Source organism: Halichondria panicea, chromosome 1 (genome assembly GCF_963675165.1).
Source record: "Halichondria panicea chromosome 1, odHalPani1.1, whole genome shotgun sequence".
Classification (NCBI taxonomy): Eukaryota; Metazoa; Porifera; class Demospongiae; order Suberitida; family Halichondriidae; genus Halichondria; species Halichondria panicea.
Window position 1 is genome coordinate 11,164,079 of NC_087377.1, and position 20,558 is coordinate 11,184,636.

General features: G+C 39.9%; 1 protein-coding gene across 3 annotated transcripts; it reads left to right on the top strand.

Moving 5' to 3' along the window:
* The first annotated feature begins 113 nt into the window (after positions 1-113).
* Positions 114-18,593, top strand: LOC135346147 (uncharacterized). Of its 3 annotated transcripts, none has more exons than XM_064543678.1 (10): positions 114-333; positions 4,795-4,873; positions 7,023-7,225; positions 7,509-7,769; positions 8,013-8,336; positions 8,630-8,778; positions 10,256-10,388; positions 10,457-10,744; positions 12,401-12,688; positions 15,691-18,593. In XM_064543678.1, the coding sequence occupies exons 1-10, from the start codon at positions 249-251 to the stop codon at positions 15,708-15,710; spliced, it is 1,830 nt and encodes a 609-aa protein (XP_064399748.1). In that variant the 5' UTR covers positions 114-248; the 3' UTR covers positions 15,711-18,593. The 3 variants fall into 3 exon arrangements, with proteins under 3 accessions (XP_064399748.1, XP_064399739.1, XP_064399756.1); XM_064543669.1 differs by lacking the exon at positions 15,691-18,593 and adding an exon at positions 13,648-14,203; XM_064543686.1 differs by lacking the exon at positions 15,691-18,593 and having other exon boundaries at positions 10,457-10,819; positions 12,401-12,541.
* Positions 18,594-20,558: the final 1,965 nt, after the last annotated feature.

Here is a 20,558-nt window from a genome sequence, read left to right on the forward strand (position 1 = left end):
GATCTAAAAGCTGACTAAAAGCTGAGCTTTGTAGCCTTAGAAGTGAGGAGGGAGGGGCTGCTTCTGCAGAAAAGTAATGCCGTGCAGTAATGATTTCATGTCATGTGGTTAAATTGTTTCAAACATAAACCCACATCACATTAAACATGTGTGCTTGATGAATATATTAGAGTTAGAGGAGCTAGCTAGCTAGCTATATATCAAGTCAGCAGAAGAATTACCTCTCCAAGTGGAGTTGAAGCCGCAACATGAAGTCTGTAGTTATACTTGTTGCGTGGCTAGTGATTTGGGGGCTCTCTAATGAAGTGCTGTCTGAACCAGTCATGGAGGATGGTATGCTGAAGTCTAATTACACGCAGCTAGTTTTTGCACTTGTATGTAAGGTTCATAATTATACTGCATGTCTAGCTTGCTGGATATGTAATTGCTCAAGCTGTAAGGTTTCTTAATTAACTGTAAAAGTACGTTATTGTTCCAGTGTAAATTCTCTGGTACTTTTTGCTGCATAAATTAATAGTCGCTGTTCTCTCAATTAATAGCTGTAGAAAATTTGTCCGAGTATAGGTAAAGATACAAAATTTCCAAATTACCCGACCTTATACTGTTATTAATTACGTAAATTGGTTTAGTTTGTTGTTTAACAAGGTGTATCCTATCTGTTCGATCTCTACCTAAAAGCAGGCGTGTAGAGTTGAGTTGAGTTCAGTAGCTCCTCATCGTACTTTCTGTATTTTATTCGTGAGCAAAATTCTTTTAGTTGGAATTCTGAGTGTACATTAATTTATACAGTGACATGAACAGATATGCGTACTATTAGGTATAATTGTTGTCCTGTGTGTTATCCGTTTCCTAGCTTTTTAGTGCTTTATTGTTAGTGTGTGTGTGTTTTGATAGACTCCTATAAACTTGTCACCTTCTCTCACTCCATTAGACACCGACTGTAGGAGAGTGGGGACGCACTAATGGGCCGCATAGAATAATTATATTGTACACCATAGAATAGTGTTTGTTTTGGGTGCCTGTATCCCATAGCTACGGAGTTGTTGACCAATTTTCTATCAAAGCACTGTGGAATGATACAAACACACTAACCGACTTGTTGTTGATTTCACAGCATCATGTGTGCGTGAGAATGTATGTATATTGATTTATTGCCTGAATGTGAACATCTTTAATTAATGTCAAATATCGTACTGGGAAGAGTTCTATGTGCAATGGAAGAAATGCTAATTCAAAGTTGCGCAAGTCTTTGAATTCCTTGGTCAAGATAAACATTCCAGCTGGCCTTACTCTCAACAGACACCTGTTAGCAACCTTGCTCTTCTTGAATAGATCTTAAGTACTGACCCTTTACAGAAGCCAATTCACAACACAGCCCAGAGCTTCACCTGTCATGAGTAGTAGTAGTCATGCAAGCATTCATTTACTAGCTAGCCCCTGGGGGTATTTTGTCTATTGACACCTGTGGAAGTGTGGAAGTTTATTGTGTTTTAGGGGATTAGATTAGCATCTTGTCAATTCACCTTGTGACCAGGTCTGTTTCATCCGATAGCTTTATTTGCCTTCACCATAGTATTAACATTGCTAGAGGGGCAGGACACCAGTTTAGGCACTTGATGACAATAAGTTAGGTGTTGTCCCACTAACTGAATTTATGTTGGTTATGCAAAACGTACTAAATTTTACATAATTATGTGTATTATTGGTGTACGTATGATTGGTTACAGAAATATTACTAACTAACTTTAATATTAATCAGACTGATGGCCTAGCTCTATTTATAGCTTCATGTACAAACATGTTGTTTTAATTTAGATCTGTAATTGACTGAGCTTGAAGTTGTTAGGTCATGCATGGACACACACACAAATGGCTTTTATCTTGTTCGCTATATTCCCAGTTCAACAGAGCACCTACTTTGTGTTGATGATGCATTTCCTAGTCCACTCTCAGACTAGGTAATCGGGTTACTCCCACCCTGATCTCTCAGATAAAGCAAACACTAGCTGTCTACAACTATGCTTTGTTTTCTGATCAATAGGAAAATTGCTAGTCAATTGTGACTAAAGCAGTTGCGTTTAATTTTTGTTTCCTGTATGGGTATATACATATCGCTGTGTTCAATTAAAGAAAGAATTGCTGTATTTAGTGTGTAGGAGAGCTGATCATTATAATGGATCGTAAAACACAAAAACACAATAGCTGTCTGGACTTGAATCATTTCGAATAGTCAACTACTTATGAGGTATATAGACAAAATTAGCTGCGAAGGAAGTTATGGGCCAAGTGCTCCTGTGTTTCTATAGTAGACTAATTGTTGTGTTTAGCTGTTGGTAATGTAAGTGATGATTTCTCAAGTGTAGTTAGTGTGTGGCATATTGGCTACCAGAGTTCTGTGTTGTTACTGTCTCGAGTGTGTTGAAGAATGAATGTGTGTGCATTTTTGTATTTCAAAGTTCTTTGGTGCAATTAAGGGTGTCTTCAAAACCAACTGCTTTAATGCTCCTTTGATTTTTTCATTCTTCTGTATCAATGTACATGCAGCTGTCCCAGATATAATTATATTAATTTGTACTTCCCTCTTTAGTAGGTATGTCTGGACTTTTGTTAAATGTATCCCCAATTTACATTTCAACAAGTGTGGGTTGTGGTGGTATTGATGATTGGGTTTAGCTAGTGGCGCACCTACTCTGCTCTGTGATCACTAAGCCGTATAAATACAACGTATGGCATTGTTGGAAGTATAGCATGCAATATGACCCTCCAACAGTGAGCGAATAGCTCCAGGCAGTCCCACACAAGAGGTCATGTTAGCCAGCATTGAAGCGTGTATAATATGCCGGCGTTTGTGTGTGGTTGTGATTGGTGTGTGAGGTAACATTTCACTGAGTGTAATTGGATCCCTTAATTCACTTATTATGTCAATCTAATACTCGATCCCATATACTAGCTAGTCCCTCAATAGTATTGCATGGGTTGACCCATCTTAAGTCAGAACACTCTATGTATTACTTCCATCAGCTAGCTTACAGTAATAGCTAAACACATTACGGTACATAAGACTTACATGTACCACGGGTACGCACCAGTCTTTAGAGACAATTAAAACATCTATTTAATTTCATTTGCAGGTAGTATACGTATGAGAATTCTAAAACTGACGACACACTTGCACCAAGTCACCACATGCATATAATAATATTGCATTTTTGCGACACTGTATTGTTTTACGATCAATTACCTGCAGCTATATAGCACTAGCTGGTCCATCCTCTAGTCTATCTGTTATGTGCTCCATTGTAAAGTGTATTGATTACTCCTAAATTCTTTCTCAGTGGTGGTATGATATGTATCCATGAATATCATTATGTAAAGCCAGTGTCAGTGTTTGGGTCACTTACTTATCCCACGAACAGTGTCTGGTTGATTAATCTAAAGGAATTCATTTTTTGTAGCCAGGCCTACAGTTTAATGTGCCAGTCACATTCCCAGAGTGTAGTATGGCACTCCCTCCCTGACAGCCATGGCCCTAAAATATGCACAGTGAATTTTCCCACAGTGTTACCACATAGCATTACTTGTATTGTGGTTTAGTAGTAGCCAATGCTTTGAACTCTATTTCCTGGTACGAAACAAATGTATACACATGCATGCAGCTGAGAACTGTAATAATTATCTTTGATGGTAGAGTTTCTATCCTGCATGCTCATAGAAGCTAGAAGCTTTATTATAATTATGTCTTGATCATTGTTACATGCCCTGAAATTGTATCTGTTTTGTGCACAATCGTTTGTACCCGGCAAAGCTTGATATCAACAATATATTGTATTACCTCAACACAATGGTCTAGATGGCTCCAGAGATCCTCTAGTTAATTTGTGTGGTGGTCGCTCATTCATTTGACGATGTACTAGCCTCGATTCCAGGCCGCTAAGAGAGGGCCTGGTATCGACTGTTTGCGCATGCGCCACCTATTACCCAGAAAGTGGGTAATTCGGATACCATTGTATTTTGCTCAGTAAAACAATGACGTCACAACGAACGGAAGTGGATTGAAGAAAGTGGATAGAAGTGTGATTGTAGCCCGTGTGATATCATTCTAATAGCTACCCTTAGCCTACTATGTTAACAAAGGACTCACAGCCTGCAACCGTGTGGATAACAATCCTCTGAACGGAGGGGAAGGCTGACAATAGCCTATATGGATAGGCCACGCCCATCTGACACTAACCTTGGTTAAAGTCGACTCTATCAGAAAGAAATTGCTGCTGTAACCAATACAGCTCTGTCTCTAGCTAGCTAGCTATATAGCTCTGTGTCTGACTTTATGAAGAGTATTCTTTGTCTGTATATGTTATTCAGGATATAATTCGGGTAAAAATTCAGTTTAATGGAAACATTACGGGAATATTATCCAATAATTTGACGCATGCGCAAGCAGTCAGTAGCAGGCCTAATTGTTTAGGCCTTGAGAAGGAGGCTAACGATGTACATGCATGTACACGTGTTTTCATACCAACTATAGTATATGTCACCCATGGCCAAAGAGTCGCAGCAATTATCACGATCAACGTAGTAATTGGTTACTTGTCTGATCACTCACGAGTGAAATTGGTGAACAAATCAGATTTTCGTAGAAAGTCCTTCACTATTAGTTAAGGAATTTTAGTCCTAACCATGCAGGTTTTCTTGAAGAAATGTCATGTATTCAATAGATGAGGTTTCTAGGACAGATGGGTTCTGGGCAGTTCAAGTGAATATTCTAGCAATTACGTATACTGTTTTATTTTGCAGGAATACAATTAAACCGTGAGAACAAGACGCTTTTCTCCAATGAAAGAGCTGTATTTAATCGACTGTGCCAATACATGAGGTCAGTATTGCAGCACTTGGATGTGTATGCGCTATGGGTATAGCTTCATAGCAGGCAAAATAATATAATGTCATGTTCTCAGAAATAATAGTGTTGTTCATGCTGGATACCATTTCTGTAGTGATACAAACATGCTTAACGAGCTGCAATGGATTCACAATGGTGACTTAAGTCTTACAATAATTGTACGCCCGCTCTTAATAAAGCTTGTGGTTGATTAAAGCATCATTGGGAAGCCACGCCTTTAAATCTTTGCATGTTATAGCAGGTAATTCTATTAAAGATATACAATTTTCGTGGACTTAATTTTCATGTAAGATTCTAACCCACAAAATCAGCAAAAATTAAGCCCCTCGAAAATTTAGCACTATACGGTAGTACAATAATTATGTAGTTTTCAGTTATATCTCAGCAATGGATAGAGTGTTATTGGTTTTAAAATGTAGCCCATTTATCTGTAAACTTACTACAGAAATTTGAAAGCTAATTTTTCAGAAGTTATTACTCTAACCAAAAGTGTACCTAAAAACCAGTAAATCATGAATTATAGACACTGTGAACATATGTAAGACCCATGCATAAAGGATGGTCAGGAAACCTAAATCATTGAACAATTATGTGATGAAGTCTAGGACCTTACCTGTACAAGATTACTGTTTTATTTACTCTAACCGATTACTCACTATAATAATTTGCTATTGTTCTATTAATCATCACAAACCCACCACCTTATGTTTCCATTGGATATGTTGTAACTAGTCATTGACCTACACATTGGTATCAACACTATTTCTTAGAAATGTTCCAATCGAAAGATATTTACATTTAAGTACAACTACTCACAAATTTGTGGTATAAATCTACTCTCTAAGCTTGATGCACTGTATAAAAATCAGAAAACTTGTTGAGGAATTTTAGTCCTAATCAGAAATGTCATGAATTCAATAGATAAGGTTTCTAGGAGACAGATCTGATGGGTGGTGGGCACTTTAAGTGAATGCCTTGAACATTCTAGCAATTACGTATACTGCAGGAATACAATTAAACCGTGAGAACAAGACGCTTTTCTCCAATGAAGGAGCTGTATTTAATCGACTGTGCCAATACATGAGGTCAGTATATTGCAGCACTTGGATGTGTATGTATTAATTTGTGTACGCTATGGGTATAGCTTCATAGCTAGGCAAAATAATATAATATCATGGTAAAGCTTCATAGCTACGCGAAATAATGTCATGTTCCCAGAATTGTAATATTATATAATTAGTGAGTGTTTTTGCTTATTGTTGCTATAATTATGTGCTCTATTTCTAATAGAGCACTTGGCAACTTGCTCTATTAAATACTTCAGGCTATGTACATTGTACATAGGGGAGGAATTGTATGTAGGGAAGTGCAGGGATTCTAGCTTTGGCTTCTTTCTTTCGCTTTGTTCGAGAGTAGTATAGGAGATGCTCATTTGCTGGGCTTGTTCGCTGCAAATTCTAACTTAGGTTTCTTCCTTTCGCTTTGTTCGAGAGTAGTACGAGCCTGTGGCATACTACCAAAAGTATGCTAGGCTATAGGCTTGCTTAAATAGAGATTATTTTAGTAGAGGCACTGAGATGCCAACTTCATATTAATTTTCAAAAGAAATGATACAGTTGCTAGGTTGACTGGTTAACTGTTGCTAAGCTAGTGCATTTCTAGTGGCCAATAGGTTTTGGGATCTAAATGGGTTAGATCATGTGCATTCGGTATCTATGGTTTTAGTGTCCCTTATCCCTCGAGCTTTGGGACACTATAACACGTGACATAGATACCTCATGCACATGATTTATATCAAGAGTAGATAAGAGTAAGAGTGTTGAACTGCTAGTAACAGCAATTTCCTGCTTCTGCGGCATCACTTGATAGTAATCAGTACTGATTAGTTATGTTAGCAACACTTCCCAGAAACCGCATATGCTGTGATATTGCACAGTTCAATGCTACAAACCACAGACCACAGTTTACTTAACAGCACTCATTAATTGAATAGTGCCGACAGTGATGATGCATGTCAAGGCAAATGCAGTTCCAGGATTACTACAGCAGTTCAACACTCTTACTCTTATCTACTCTTGTTTATATATAACCATTACTTAGATACTGTATACCATTTCCGTAGTGATACAATCATGCTTGACGAGCTGCAATGGATTCACAATGGTGACTTAAGTCGGCCAGTACGCAGTACATCGTCGTCATCAGCTGTGCCGCTGGCTATAGAGAGTGTCCAGCTCTCGCATGCTGGGGAGTACAGCTGTAGGGCGGTGCTTAACAATGGTAGCGTGGTTGGTCCTGTGTCGGCAGGGTTCCTCAATGTTGCAGGTGAGTACTCGATCTTCTGACTGAGGAGGGTAGCTGGTGTGTATCCATAACATGTGTAGTGGAAATATTTTGGCTGTTTTATGATACGTGATTTTGCAAATCACATTCTGTTAGATTTTTGATTCCAAACTAATTTATTTTGTTTACAATTTATTGTGCATGATCAGCTGTCAACAAGTCACAACACACACTGTGTATGTACAGTACATGTAGTCACTCTGTAGTCTGCATGGATACCAATGTAGACTCATGATGATATATTTATAATCGCTCCCATCTTCAGATTCGTCCCAGCTGATTGTCCCACCAAAACAGTACGTACTGAAGGGTGGTGATATTACACTTGAGTACTCAACAACGCTAACGGACAATGTGTTGGGGGTGTGGCAAACTGCCTCGTCAAACACACCTGCCGATCCCGTGATAACAAATGCCCAGGTGGAGAATGAGTTGGCTGGAGAGTATCAATACAATATCTTGTTTTATTTGACGGACACTGCTGATCAAGTGAACACTCAGCGACAATCAGAAGCTATTGTAGTAGGTGAGAGCTACAGAGCATGAGGTTATCTTACGAGTAATTTCTCTTGTGTGCGTATAATGTTACTGTGTGCTTTACATTTGTACATGCACTTGCTCTCGCTCTGAGTAACTCTACTCCATTTCAAATTTCAAATCTATAATGGATCAAACTTATACTACTGCTATACCAGTCAATGACACGTCTGTAATAGTTACTGACAAGGACACACATACATCCCCCCCCCACATACACACACACACACAGTTCCTCCACGGATCATCGCCTACTCTCAGTCCCCGATACAAGTGAGCGGAGGATCCACACAATCCCTGAGGGTCTCTTTTGTGAGCAGGACAATGAGCAGTACTACTGTCAGCTGGACCAGACTCAGTGGGAACATGCCCTTGGGGGCACAGGTGGAAACAGTTTGGTTGGACGATGGTTCTGGTAATGCAACGACTTCTCTCAACTTCAACTCTCTAACTAGAAGTGACAGTGGTCAGTATCGAGTGAGTATCACTAACTTTCATAATGTGGTTCCAGTAGACCAGAGAACAGACAGCAACATGTTTGAGTTGACTGTTAAAGGTGAGTTTTGTCAATTCAATTTGTGAAATCTATTCTAACACCTTCGCTAATGTTTCCCTTGTCTAGTTGTCTGTTTAACAGTTGATTATCTTGATTGTAGATAAGTTATAGAAGTGTGCGTTTTGCAAATCAGTAGTACATGTATGTAAAAATGAACACCTCTCTAGACTGTGTATACTGTATGTGGTAGTTTGCATGCCCTCATGCCCTGGCCTATAGTGCATACAAACTGTAGCATTCAGACAGCGATGTAGTGATAAACTCAAATTCACTCTCTCCACCTCCTCCAATAGTACCTCCTGCTCTACCGGCTTCACTAACAGCTGCAAGTATCAACACAATACATTACAACATCACATGGACTCTCACTCACACCACACCCGATCAACAAGCCTCCACCCTGCTCATTAACGTCTCCAAACCGTCCCCTACCATCATTCAGGTAATAATATTTACTGTGGTACAGTGAACCTCGCTAAGTTGGACCCCTTTAGTCCAAAACCTCGCAAATCCAGACAAACCGGCAAACTGAAAAAGAGGAGGGGCTGTCAGTAGAATAGACTACTGCGCATGCGCACTCTAATTATTTTGATAAATCAGCAATAATTATATTAATAAACGTGCTCAATACCTAGTTGGGCGTGGCTTGACCTTCCGTTAGGACGGGAGGTCGGGTTTCAAGCTAATGTCAGAGTTTGTCTTGCTGCATTATGTAACGCGATTATAACAGCTATGAATATTATTTAAGTGGGTGTTAACCAATTTTACCTTGCTTGCGGTTGCGCAACCGGACGTGACACCGACCACATTAATTAGTGATCTGATTGGGTTGCAACTATAGTTGCAGCAAATTAAGACAAATCCTGACATTTGTTTAAAACCCGACCTCCCGTCCTAACGGAATGCCACGACCAACTACTGAATACCTCACTCAATACAATGGCCACTGCAAAGAAAACGAAGAGTCTGAGAGCTCACAAGACTGGAGAAAAAGTTGCTATTCTAGCTAGCACAGCTTCCCTTCTGACCACAGTATACAATAGAATAATTATTATTCATAATACATGCATACAAGTGTCTGCGTTAATGATATTCATAATCACTTAATGACATCTGTTAATCCGGAAATTTTGAATGGTGTCTGGTCCCACTCGATTAGCGAGGTTCTACTGTACTAATATCTCTGTGGCACACAATGACATGTACAGTGCATGGAACCTATTTCAAATGGCAAAAAGCCAACTGTAAATTAATAGCCAGGGTTATAAAGGCTATAATAATTATACTAATAAAGCTAGGATGGTGTTGATACGAACTTCGCCCACAAGGGCGGATCTAGCAGATAGCAGAGGGTGCTTAAGTCTTACAGTGGTTGATCCATAAACATGATTAAGTGGGAGGCTTAAGCAGCTAGCTAGCAAGTTTTTCCTTTATTACAAGCTTTCATAATTATGCACTTATCACTAGTTCTCCTAAGTCCTGTGAAGCTCTGTTTGTGCAGTTCTATTCACTAAAAGGCTCTAAACCTCCAGCGCATGCTGACTGTCTCTGAGGAGTGCTGACCTTTTTTTAGGGCAAAATCTAATGTTCTAATACACATGCTGACTGACCTTTTTTTAGGTGAAATGCAGAGTCCGTTCCACTTGAGCCCTGTCTTACCACTAGAACCCCCATGACAAGAATCCTAGATCTGCCACTAACCCAGCTATACAGCTGAAGCTAGTCTTTGGGAACAGTATTGCAGTTTAGCTCTTGCACTATAGAGACTAATATCACAGCAGATTCAAAGAAGCATTTAAAACTGGAGCCCCATTTGTTTAGAATCAGACACACGAACACACTGACCGACTACTATAACCTGGGGCCGCCTACGAGCCTCGATTTAAAATAAATAATTATTGTTTCCCTGGTCACTACAGGTGCCCTCCTCAGTCAGTGAGATCTTTGTATTTGAGGTGGAGCCTGGTAATGATTACACTCTCTCTCTGACAGCTGCCAATGTGGACAGGAGTGTCAGCACTGATCCTGTAGTGTTCACCACTCCAGCAGCAGGTTAGTGCATTTGGATGTGATGACTCTTTTTACCAGATGGTGAATTTATAGCTTTTTTAACTGTTCAGCTCCCCTCATCATCTCTGCTGATGTGCAACGTCTCAACTCGACTGCGTTGAGCCTCACCTTTGACTTGCACTACACTGGAGGAGGTGATATCACTACCATCTCTTTATCGGTTAATGGACGTATTTTCCCAGTCAGTGACGTGCGATCAACGTCCCGGAACACATGGACGGGAATGGTGGTCAGTGACGAGGTCAAGAGTTTGGAGTATTCGACTGACTTGGAGTTCTCTGTGTCTCTGACGAACCAGCGATCTCTAACAATGGTGGCCAGCACTAGACAGAGCTTTAGTAAGTTATGGAGATGCTTACGAGCAGCCGTCTAAAGGGGGAAGGACGTCTCGTCAAAGTGGCCGCTTTTCTGTGGTATACTCAGGAATGTGACATGTGTATGAAATCATTACGCCTCAGTGCTCATGCGCAAGCGAGGTATACGATAGTGTGTTTGTATGTCTGTGTGTCTGTGTCTGTGTGTGAAGACTGCTGTAGCTGCTCAAGGATCAATGAAGTGTATGTAAGAGTTTCTATAGGTTTTTAGTCATGTTTTCTTGCATTTTAATTCGTGGATTTGCAAAATAATGCTTTGTTCTCGAGTTATGCCTAGTTTTGCTTACTTGGAATGCCATTGCAGCCTTTTCAGAAGAACGCGTAGTAAAGCTTGTTCATCGAGTGTTGCTACTCTACTTAGTAGTTAGCTCTGCACTAGAACACTAGCTATTGGTAGCTGCAAGAGTGAGAAGAGAGCTGCAAAGCTCTACTGCTGCAGCCATTAATTTTTAGACTCGAACTCTCGGCATCAATCGTTTTTAATAACAATCATGGTAGATCATTACCCACTCTTTGTGTTTGCATGCAGCAAAACAATGTTCATCTCATGATAATAATATTAAATGTGTGTATAAAAAGGATGCAACCATGCGTGCGAGAAGACTATAGGTGAGGTGACAGGGCTCGTGACAATTTCCTCCTCGGTAAGGGTTCAATCTCATGACAATCATCTGACGTGCATGTGAAAAAAGCTATTAGTAGCTTTATAATTACATGTTATGTAGCTTTGGCACCTCCACCGAGACATCAGCACCCGCGGTGCTTTCATTTATTGTGCAGAGTAATCTAGCTTCTATATGTAGCTGCTTATATTTATAGCGCACACTTCCTTTCTACAGGTTCGTAAAACCTCAGAATAGTAATTATAATAATTATTATCTGAATATTAATTATTAGAAATCTGGCAATATGATTGGTGCAACAACATTAATTCCGAAATAGGCCCATGGAAAAGCGGCCGCTTCGATCAGACGTCCTTTCCCCCTTAGGCGGCTGTTCGCGAGTGCTTTAACCGTAATAACTACCAAGTTAAATATTTCGTATTCTAAATAATTATTCGACGTAGAACCTTTTGTGCAGATAATTTCGTAGTTTTAATTCGAATTTAATGTTCGAACATTTCCGCCATACAAACAATCCGCTATAATTTTTATATGCGGTATTAATTTATAACAAGAGTAGCTTATCTACTCTTGTTAGAGAATATATTGAAGCAACTGAGCCAGGGGCGTAGCCAGGGGTGATGCTCGAGCACCCCCATCCAACCTGAAACAAAGAAATGTATCTAGCTGAGCATTCCAGATCTTGGATCTTGCTGCAGTTAGCTAGCTATAGTAGGCAAGCAAAACGATTCAGTCTCTCAACTATGGCTTATAGTTCTCTTTTGTAGCTGAATAGGCTTCTCTATGTAAATAGAAGATTGGGCCACGCCCAGATACATGTAAGTTAATTATGATGCCACTATTAGTCCTATCAACAAAATTTCGGCGCTTTGCACCCTCTTTCATCCTGGCTACGCCTTGTTCATGTGGTAGAAATTTTGTTACATGTGAATTCAAATTCAGTATTGATGCTATCACTACTGTAACAGTAGGTTATAATGCTTTCTTTCTCTCCTAGTTCTTCCTAGGGCCCCGGCTGTGCAAATTTCCGTCTCAGAGACCTCTATCATTCTGCAAGTGACACTATCAGGAATAGCAACGGAGCCGATAGAATCTATCGTCGTAGAGATACGTGATAATACCCAAGTAGCTGCTATGACTAATCGTACTGGAGCGTTCTCACGAGGGGAGGTGGTTGAAGTGACTGTTGGCGGGTTGAGCCCGGGAACACAGTACACAGCTGTGGCTTACGGGGTCAACGCTGGCGGTACAGGGGAACAAAGCAGACCGCTTACATTCAGCACAGGTTAGTGGTTAAAAGAGAGTGATCGATAAGAATTAAGTACTGGTGCTTTATTGAGTTGCTGTCTAGAATGTGCACTTTTAAAGGGCTTTGTCCCGTTAATTAGCTTTCAAACCAAGAATGTGATTTATTGCTTATGGCAAATTGCTCTTTTTGTAGATTATATTTCCATTGAAGCCTTAGTAACAAACTCTTGCGCAAAAGCGCTCAAAACCCATTCACTAAACACTATGAACACTTGAAATTTAAAATATACACAAAAGGAAAGGAAATACATTCCTGGTAGTTTTCCTTTTTTTACCAGAAGCAGAAACAAAGATAAAATGGCTGACAACTAAATAAGGCTCCATGTATAGGTACAGTTAAAGGCTATGCACAACAAGGGAATCTTTTCAGCTCCAGGTCAGAATATACTCCAGTGAACTTTGTGGAAGAGTTAGGACGCTTGCTTTCTTGCATAATGAATGGCATTGAGACTACACCATTGTGGAAATCACCAAAGGTGATTCTGAAAACGAATTATTTGAATGCCAGTAGATCTATATCAAGCAAAATTTTTACTACTATTTTAATAGGGTTGTCAAGTGGGGTGCATGGGACCAGACAGTGGGGCTGGGATGATGATTGCCTCGGGTGTAACGGTCTAGTATACAATAATTATTAATGGCTACTGAAAGTGTGTCAGCTCTGAGAGCGTCTCAGATGACTTTTGAAAATTTCTGACAGAGAATGATGATGATGATGATGGAGGCTTGACAATAACAAGGATGTACTTTACATGTGCATTCTGGGATTTAATATAGCACAAAATACGTAACAAAAACTATGTATCTATAGATAGCTAGATTGAACTTTATAAATGAATGAATGATGATAATGCTTGGCTAATAGCTGATGTAGAGTAGAGGCTTTGACATAGACATGTGGACATCACATTCTCGTGTTGTTCTTTCGCCATGCAGTCAATGAATGGTTCCTTCTTTCTTGTCGCGAGGCATTGTCTGAGGTGTAGTCTGGCTGCAATACATAAGCAAAGAGTCAAGTATGACATTGTAACTACTGTAATATACGAACGAATAATATGTAGCTATAATTATAATTGTTCAATAATCAAATAATAATTAATAATCAACAACAAATTCATTGCAAAGCGTGAATTTTTTGTGCATTTGAACTTGATTTTTAGCCAAACTAAGACATGTGCATCAATAAAACTTAGTGGACCCGATGAACATGCCCTTACTCTACGTAATAAAACTTAGTACGGTCATTTAATAAATGTGGTTCAAGAAATCAACTGACACGAAGAAGGACACTTGAAAACACCTTCAACTGTTTGTAACCAGATAGTTAAAGCGTACAAGGTCAGAAATATGTGAACCCAGTAACTATACCTACTGGGCACAGACTTAGTGAATACAGCCATTTTCAGATCCCAATCAGCTACACCACTCTAACTGGAACACAATCATAACTAAAACTTACTTTACAGACCTAGTTAAAGCCAATCATAGTGGTATCACTTCAGCCTTCAATCGTAAACTCTTGTGACAACAGATTCTTTGCTTGCCAGTAGCTCTTCATTTTCTGGTAGCTGCGAGACAATCATCCTCCCAGCAAAACTCTGGATACTATCTGGAATCACTGTAATCTAGAGGCGTTTTATATCCATGTAATTTGATTATACAGCTATGAGCAGGATGACCGACCCACTACTAAATCGAGAAAACCTGTCCATTTTGTCACTCATCACAGCCACAACACTCAGCTGTTCGTGTGCTATTTTCAAACTAACTTACTATACTAGCAAAATTAATTTCCGTTCTTCAGGAGGTGCTTGGACGATACCTGAAACCACTATAGGTGTTCCCTACAGACTTTCAACTTTACTTTGTCCATGTAAATTGAAATGTAAATATTAAAAAGTGCTCGCAGATTGATAGTCACAATACTCTTACTTTACTATATATATAGCCGGACTACTTACTTCATGTTTACATCTTCAACAACGACATCAGTTTGTCAGATCCTCATGTTATCCAAGGCCAATGAACCTCTGGTAGCAAGACAACGCTTAGCACTGTCAATTCTATCTTGCATGGTATAGCTCCTGTGGAACCCCAGTAGGCAGGCTTCTTTTGAGGTTGAAAACACTTCTTGAAATAAACTTTTGACTGCCCCATTTTTTAACTACCGTAATTGATGTAATTACAGCGCCAGAAAAAAATTAATTCCACTTTTGAGTGGCGCATCTTTAGAGCACAAAAAATTGCGTTTAGCCCAAGCTGGCGCTTATGTTCAACAGCTAGTGTAGAGAAAATGGGCGTGGTCTAGCTCAGTTTCGCTTGCTAGCTGCACCGTTGAGAGCTGAGTGACTTGTGAACAACATTCATTGACTGTAGCTATGAGTTAGGCAACTGTTTAGAAGTGAAGGAAGTCAAAGATGTAGGATGATTGTCTTGATCTCTCAAACAAGCCTTTTGTATAAGCGCCAGAAAAAAAAAATTCCAACAACGGTTGGCGCTTGAAAAAATTATGCTGGTGCTGACGTAACGCTTAAATTATGGTGGCGCTGTAATTGGTATCTCGTGAGAAAGAGTAGCCCACACTCAGAAAGAAGGCGGAGAAGAAGGCGTATCAAAAAAAGAGTGTAAGAATGTGCATTATTACTGTCAAGGGCATCTTTTTTCAAGACTCAAGCAAATTTATTGTTCCACTTTTTCATTTTTGGTTGCTTCCGGTCGGAGCTGCCCACGGCACGCCTTTTTATAGTCAGCCTGCATTTAACCCTGTATGGGCGTTGCTATGATAACAGACTCACTTGTACCAGGGGCAGATCTAGCAGGCAAGGTTAGCCTCCATCCTAGCCTCGAATCCAGGCCGATTAAAATACGTAGAGGCTACCTCGATACCAGCTCCTCTTACCGTTTGCGCGTGGGTGGATTCAATAGTAAATTTGTTAGTAAAACTCTTTGTAATTTATCAATTAACCTTTTGTACTCTAGTCACCCACGTGGTTGATTAAACTATTTGTGTCAAGAGAGAGAAACCGAGAAATCGCCATCACAACTCTAGGCTCATACAATGTACAAGGAGCACTGATCTTACTGAGATGGCATCAAACAAGCGTCTGGAAGCAAGTAGACTTGCCAGAGCCGGTCGGTACTGACATAAAAACGCCCACCACTACAAAAGAAGACAAAACCTGACTTTTCAACACTGAAGATAGCTTGAGCAAGAGCAGAACAGAAGTAGAAGCCATCACAACAAAACTAGTCACTAGTCTAGGCCATAAATGTTGTAAGTAGCTGTGTTATTTTATTAATTAAAACTGCTGTGATTTGTGCAATGACATCATTGTACAATATACTGATTAATCATTAGCACGGTAGTGCTAATAGTAGGGTTGGGTCGAAAACAGCAAAAAGGCCCCCTCTGGATGTCACCCAAGAAGCAAGACAAAGTTATTTTGAGTTTATATATCTGTTGCCAATATCATTTGTGACATTTGTGTGAAATATGAACTGAATTGAACATTGTATGAAAAAGTTATAAAAACAGCAAAAGTAAAAAAACAACAACTTTTTGTCATTCTTCTCCTCACGTTCTTCCGCGAGATAATCTAGAGAACTGTAGCTCCACAGCACAAACTAGACACATATTAGTGTCCTCTGTCGCCTTGGGTACGTCCCGAACTAATCGCTTTCCTTCGAAGTTAAATTTGCTAGGGTGTATGATATGGCTTCTTTATTAGGTGCAGAGGTCAGTTCGCCATTGTTTTCCTACTGAGCATGCTCAGACATAGCAGACAGCATGGCCACACCCTCTTATCTTAGCAACCCTTGAGGTCTATAGCAACAGTAGTGTTTTGCACTGTCGATTCTTACCGCTCCAGTTAATGCTCGCAAGTAAAGCTCTTCATTGCATTCTGAGCGCGCCTGCTCTGAGCTAGCTTGTGATAATAAATTATTGAAGACCAAAAAACTTCATGAAAATTATCATAACAGACACAAACTGCAACAGTGCAAATAAAAATTCAGTACAGTTAGCTAGATCTAGCTTTTTTTATCATAGTAAAGGTGGATTGCCACCTTCTGAAGATATTTGATCTAGCTAGCACCATAGATAAATGGTACCTGTGAAGAAAAAAGTGTAGATACAAATAAGTGTAAAAAAACATTTGTGAAAAAAATAATCGTGAGAAGTAGGGTTGCATGTTGGATGAGCCGCTCAAAAGGATGTGAACAAGATGGGTAACCCTAAAAGGAACGCCCATTAGAATAGACACAACAAAACGTAATTACTTAAAATATTGTACGTGGTTTCCCAGGACTATTTATAAAATAACGCATGCATGCAGTGAAAAAATTTTACAAACAAGTGCAAAAAACATTTTGTGAAAAAATGGGAAAGAGTAGGGTTGGAAGAGCATGTGCACTGAAATAACAAAAAGTTCGAAAACAAGATTGTGGGTTGGTATAGTCTTGCATGCTCCAACTATAGTTGAGGGTGGGGCACGATCTTTAACAGTTGGGTCCAGCACTACTTCGAGTTTTGGGTGGGCAGGGCTCATCTGTAGAGTCTCAAATTTAATATTAATTTTACACCTAGTGTTTCGGTGCTGTAACAGAAAGAAACGTTAGTTTGAAAAAGCCTCATTCAAAGCGTCATTATGTAGAAACACATACAAGTTGATGGTAAAATAGGTGATCGAGCGTCTCAAATAAAGAAAGCGGTGTAACGAGAAGTAGTGCTGGACCCAACTGTTAAAGATTGTGCCCCACCCTCAACTATAGTTGGAGCATGCAAGACTATACCAACCCACAATCTTGTTTTCGAACTTTTTGTTATTTCAGTGCACATGCTCTTCCAACCCTACTCTTTCCCATTTTTTCACAAAATGTTTTTTGCACTTGTTTACTAAGATATCTCCCTACCCATATTTTGGGTACGTGTAATACATGCGCAGTACAGTGTACACCAGGCCGCTTTTCCCTCCGGCCTGGGTTCGAGGCTAGCAGAAGGTGCTCAACTAGTGTCTTTTAAAAACTGTGATAAAGGCTTGACTAGCTGCACTGTAGCCTCGATCCCAGGCCGAGTTTTCGCTTTTATAACGGTTAGGCGAACCACTGAAATGCAAACCACACCTAATAAAATGTTACATCGATACCACACCCACTGGAAATGACATAAAAAGGAGGCGTAACCCTAGATGTTTGCGCACGGTGAGGGAGGCTCCTTGCCTCTTTTGTTCAGCTAGCACCTACTTACCATGGATTCGCTACTGTGTGAATTCGCCACCATTTTTAGCTGAGCTTATTTATAATCAACTACAACATGGCTTATTTGTTTTGTGTTCTGCATACGTCCTCAAGGTACCGGTGTTACTGTAAGTGTAAGGCCCGAGGTTTTAACATCCCAAGCGCAGCCAAAACTCCATATAGTGACCGTTGAACGAGGCCTGTAACTGATTTAGAATAGCTGCGCTAAGCAAGCTAACTATGACTATTATTAATAGTATAAGACTCACATTGAAGGCCGTTTTTGAATCATGCGGTGCTAATAGAAAGTTGCTATTCTACTTGTAGTAGTTAGTTCTCCACTAAAGCACTACAAGCTGCAAGAGTGAGATAGAAGTATTGTGCAGCTTTGCAGCTTTTATCTCAGAGCGAAGCTTTTTAGTTGCAAAGTCTTCTTTGTACCTAGCTTGCTTAGCGCTATAAATTATTCTAAATCAGTTATAGGTCTCGTCTGTAATGTGCTCCTGGTCTCGTCCAACGGTTACTGTGAGATTATGAGACCCTAGGCATTTAGTAGCGCCCTAGCTCGGAATGTTACAGCCTCAGGCCCTTGGGGTCTCATAATCTCAGCCTATAAACTATTATAATAGTTGGGAGTAGTGTCTTTTTGCAGTGCCATGAATCCTATTTCCCCCATAGCTGGTTCCAGCATGATTCTATCCCAGGAGGCCGTGATAGGTATCACCATTGTGGGCTCAGTGGTGGGGACCGTTGCCTTGGTGTTGGCCATCATCGGTTGTTTCTACTGCATCAGGCGATGTACCAAAAAAGAAGATGAGATAAATCCTCAACTTCATCCCAATGAAGCATATTCTCGTGTACTTCAGTTAAGACGAAATGAAGCATATGAGACGACAGGAAAACCTCCAGTATCTCAAGAGGACACTGACACCCAACTGTATGATGAGATGACACTGTCAGGACAACAGACAAAGGAGCCAGTGTATGCTGAAATAGGAAATTAATCAAACATTGCAAAGTTCTATCAACATTATTCTGTTCTATTTTCTTTGCTACCCTAAAACGTCTGACACTCTAATGTTAACGCCAACTTCTCCATTTAAAAACAGACACAATTGGGGAAGCTGCAGCCTTTTGGCCATTATAGAGAGATGCATATCTTCATTGAGAGGTTCGATTGCCAACCACATGTATGCTCTATATGAGTCAATTCCTGCATGCTACTAATTTTGGAGCTTTGCTTTGCTAGAGGCTGTAGAGACGAAGTAACACCAAAAAGCTGGAAACAAGAACGTGGTGGAGAGATATTGATAGGCCTTGATAGATTATTCAGCATGCCGTAATTGTTAATACAAGCTGTTAGTAGAGCTGGCTAAATAGAAAAGTATGCAGGGCAGGTCGATTTACTGTATTACTAAAATGTTTTGCGAGCATCAAACATATGCAAACTTGTTCACCCCTGCCCCCCTCCCCTCCTCCCACTTAGATGAAACCCTGGTAAATACACACCGATCCTGGCCAGAATGCAATATATAGTTAGATCGCAAAGTGGCCTTTCAGATTATTGGCTCTTGTTATGCCTTGAGGTGTAGCCGCATGAGGGATACAATAACGCTGACCATGAAATACAGAAAAAGGAGGGATTGTATGTGTCTGTGTGTGTCTGTCTGTGTAGACTGCTAAAGCTGCTCAAGGATCAATGAAGTGCAAGTACTAAGCGTTTATATACGCTTCCAGTCATGTTTTCTTGGATTTTAATCCGTGGATACGGGAACAATTGTAGTACCAACTGAGTGTAAGTACACTAGTGCCCCCTTGTGTAGTGCTTGTGATATATTCCCCATATGCAATATTATAGTCTTTATACTAGTATAGGTTTGGAGAATTGAAGTTAGTTATAAATCTTGTATAATTATATACTCTTCCTCCAGCAGATGTGTGTGGGTGTCAGAATGGTGGTACCTGTGTGGTGCAGACACGACGTGGGCGGGAGTTCAAGAGGTGTTTGTGTCCCTCTGAATACCGGGGACGCACTTGTGAAACATAGAATGAGTTCAATTGGCCAACTTTCTTAGCTACATGCAAACATTAAACACTTTAATATATGCACATCATTCATTTGGCGATGCCACACATCAGGCTAGCTCTAGCCATCACGCATTATACAGTTTACCGTGACAGAAATACACACACACACACACACACATGCAGGGGTCTTATTCCCATGCTGAGCTGTGAAAGATATAACTCTATGATCTAGTTTATTAACTTGAATTTATGAGTGCTGCTATAATAAATATATATTGTGCTGGAAAAATAATGTGATTATAGTGCTCTGTAGATCTAATTATGCTTTGAGTCTAGTATCAATAGTAGTGCAAATTATAAATGTGTCTCATTAAAACTCGTCAGGGTGCAGTACACCAGCGACCACAGTTACAACAATTTTTTTATATTGTAATCAAATCGTCAGTAAAATAGTTTATTCAAGCATTGGGGAACATGTTTAGATACCCTGTAGATCTAGTCTCACCATAAATAGAAGAGGTCTTACCTTTGTCTCTGGTTGCTGTGACTAGACTCCAGATCTAAAAGCGTTGAGCTTTGTAGCC

Bases quoted from the DNA above. Each gene is read 5' to 3' on its own strand.
- LOC135346147 (XM_064543669.1), top strand. From the start codon at position 249: ATGAAGTCTGTAGTTATACTTGTTGCGTGGCTAGTGATTTGGGGGCTC. The intron at 4,874-7,022 runs GTCAGTATTGCA...CCATTTCCGTAG, and splicing joins CGACTGTGCCAATACATGAG to TGATACAATCATGCTTGACG. The intron at 10,389-10,456 runs GTTAGTGCATTT...TTAACTGTTCAG, and splicing joins GTTCACCACTCCAGCAGCAG to CTCCCCTCATCATCTCTGCT.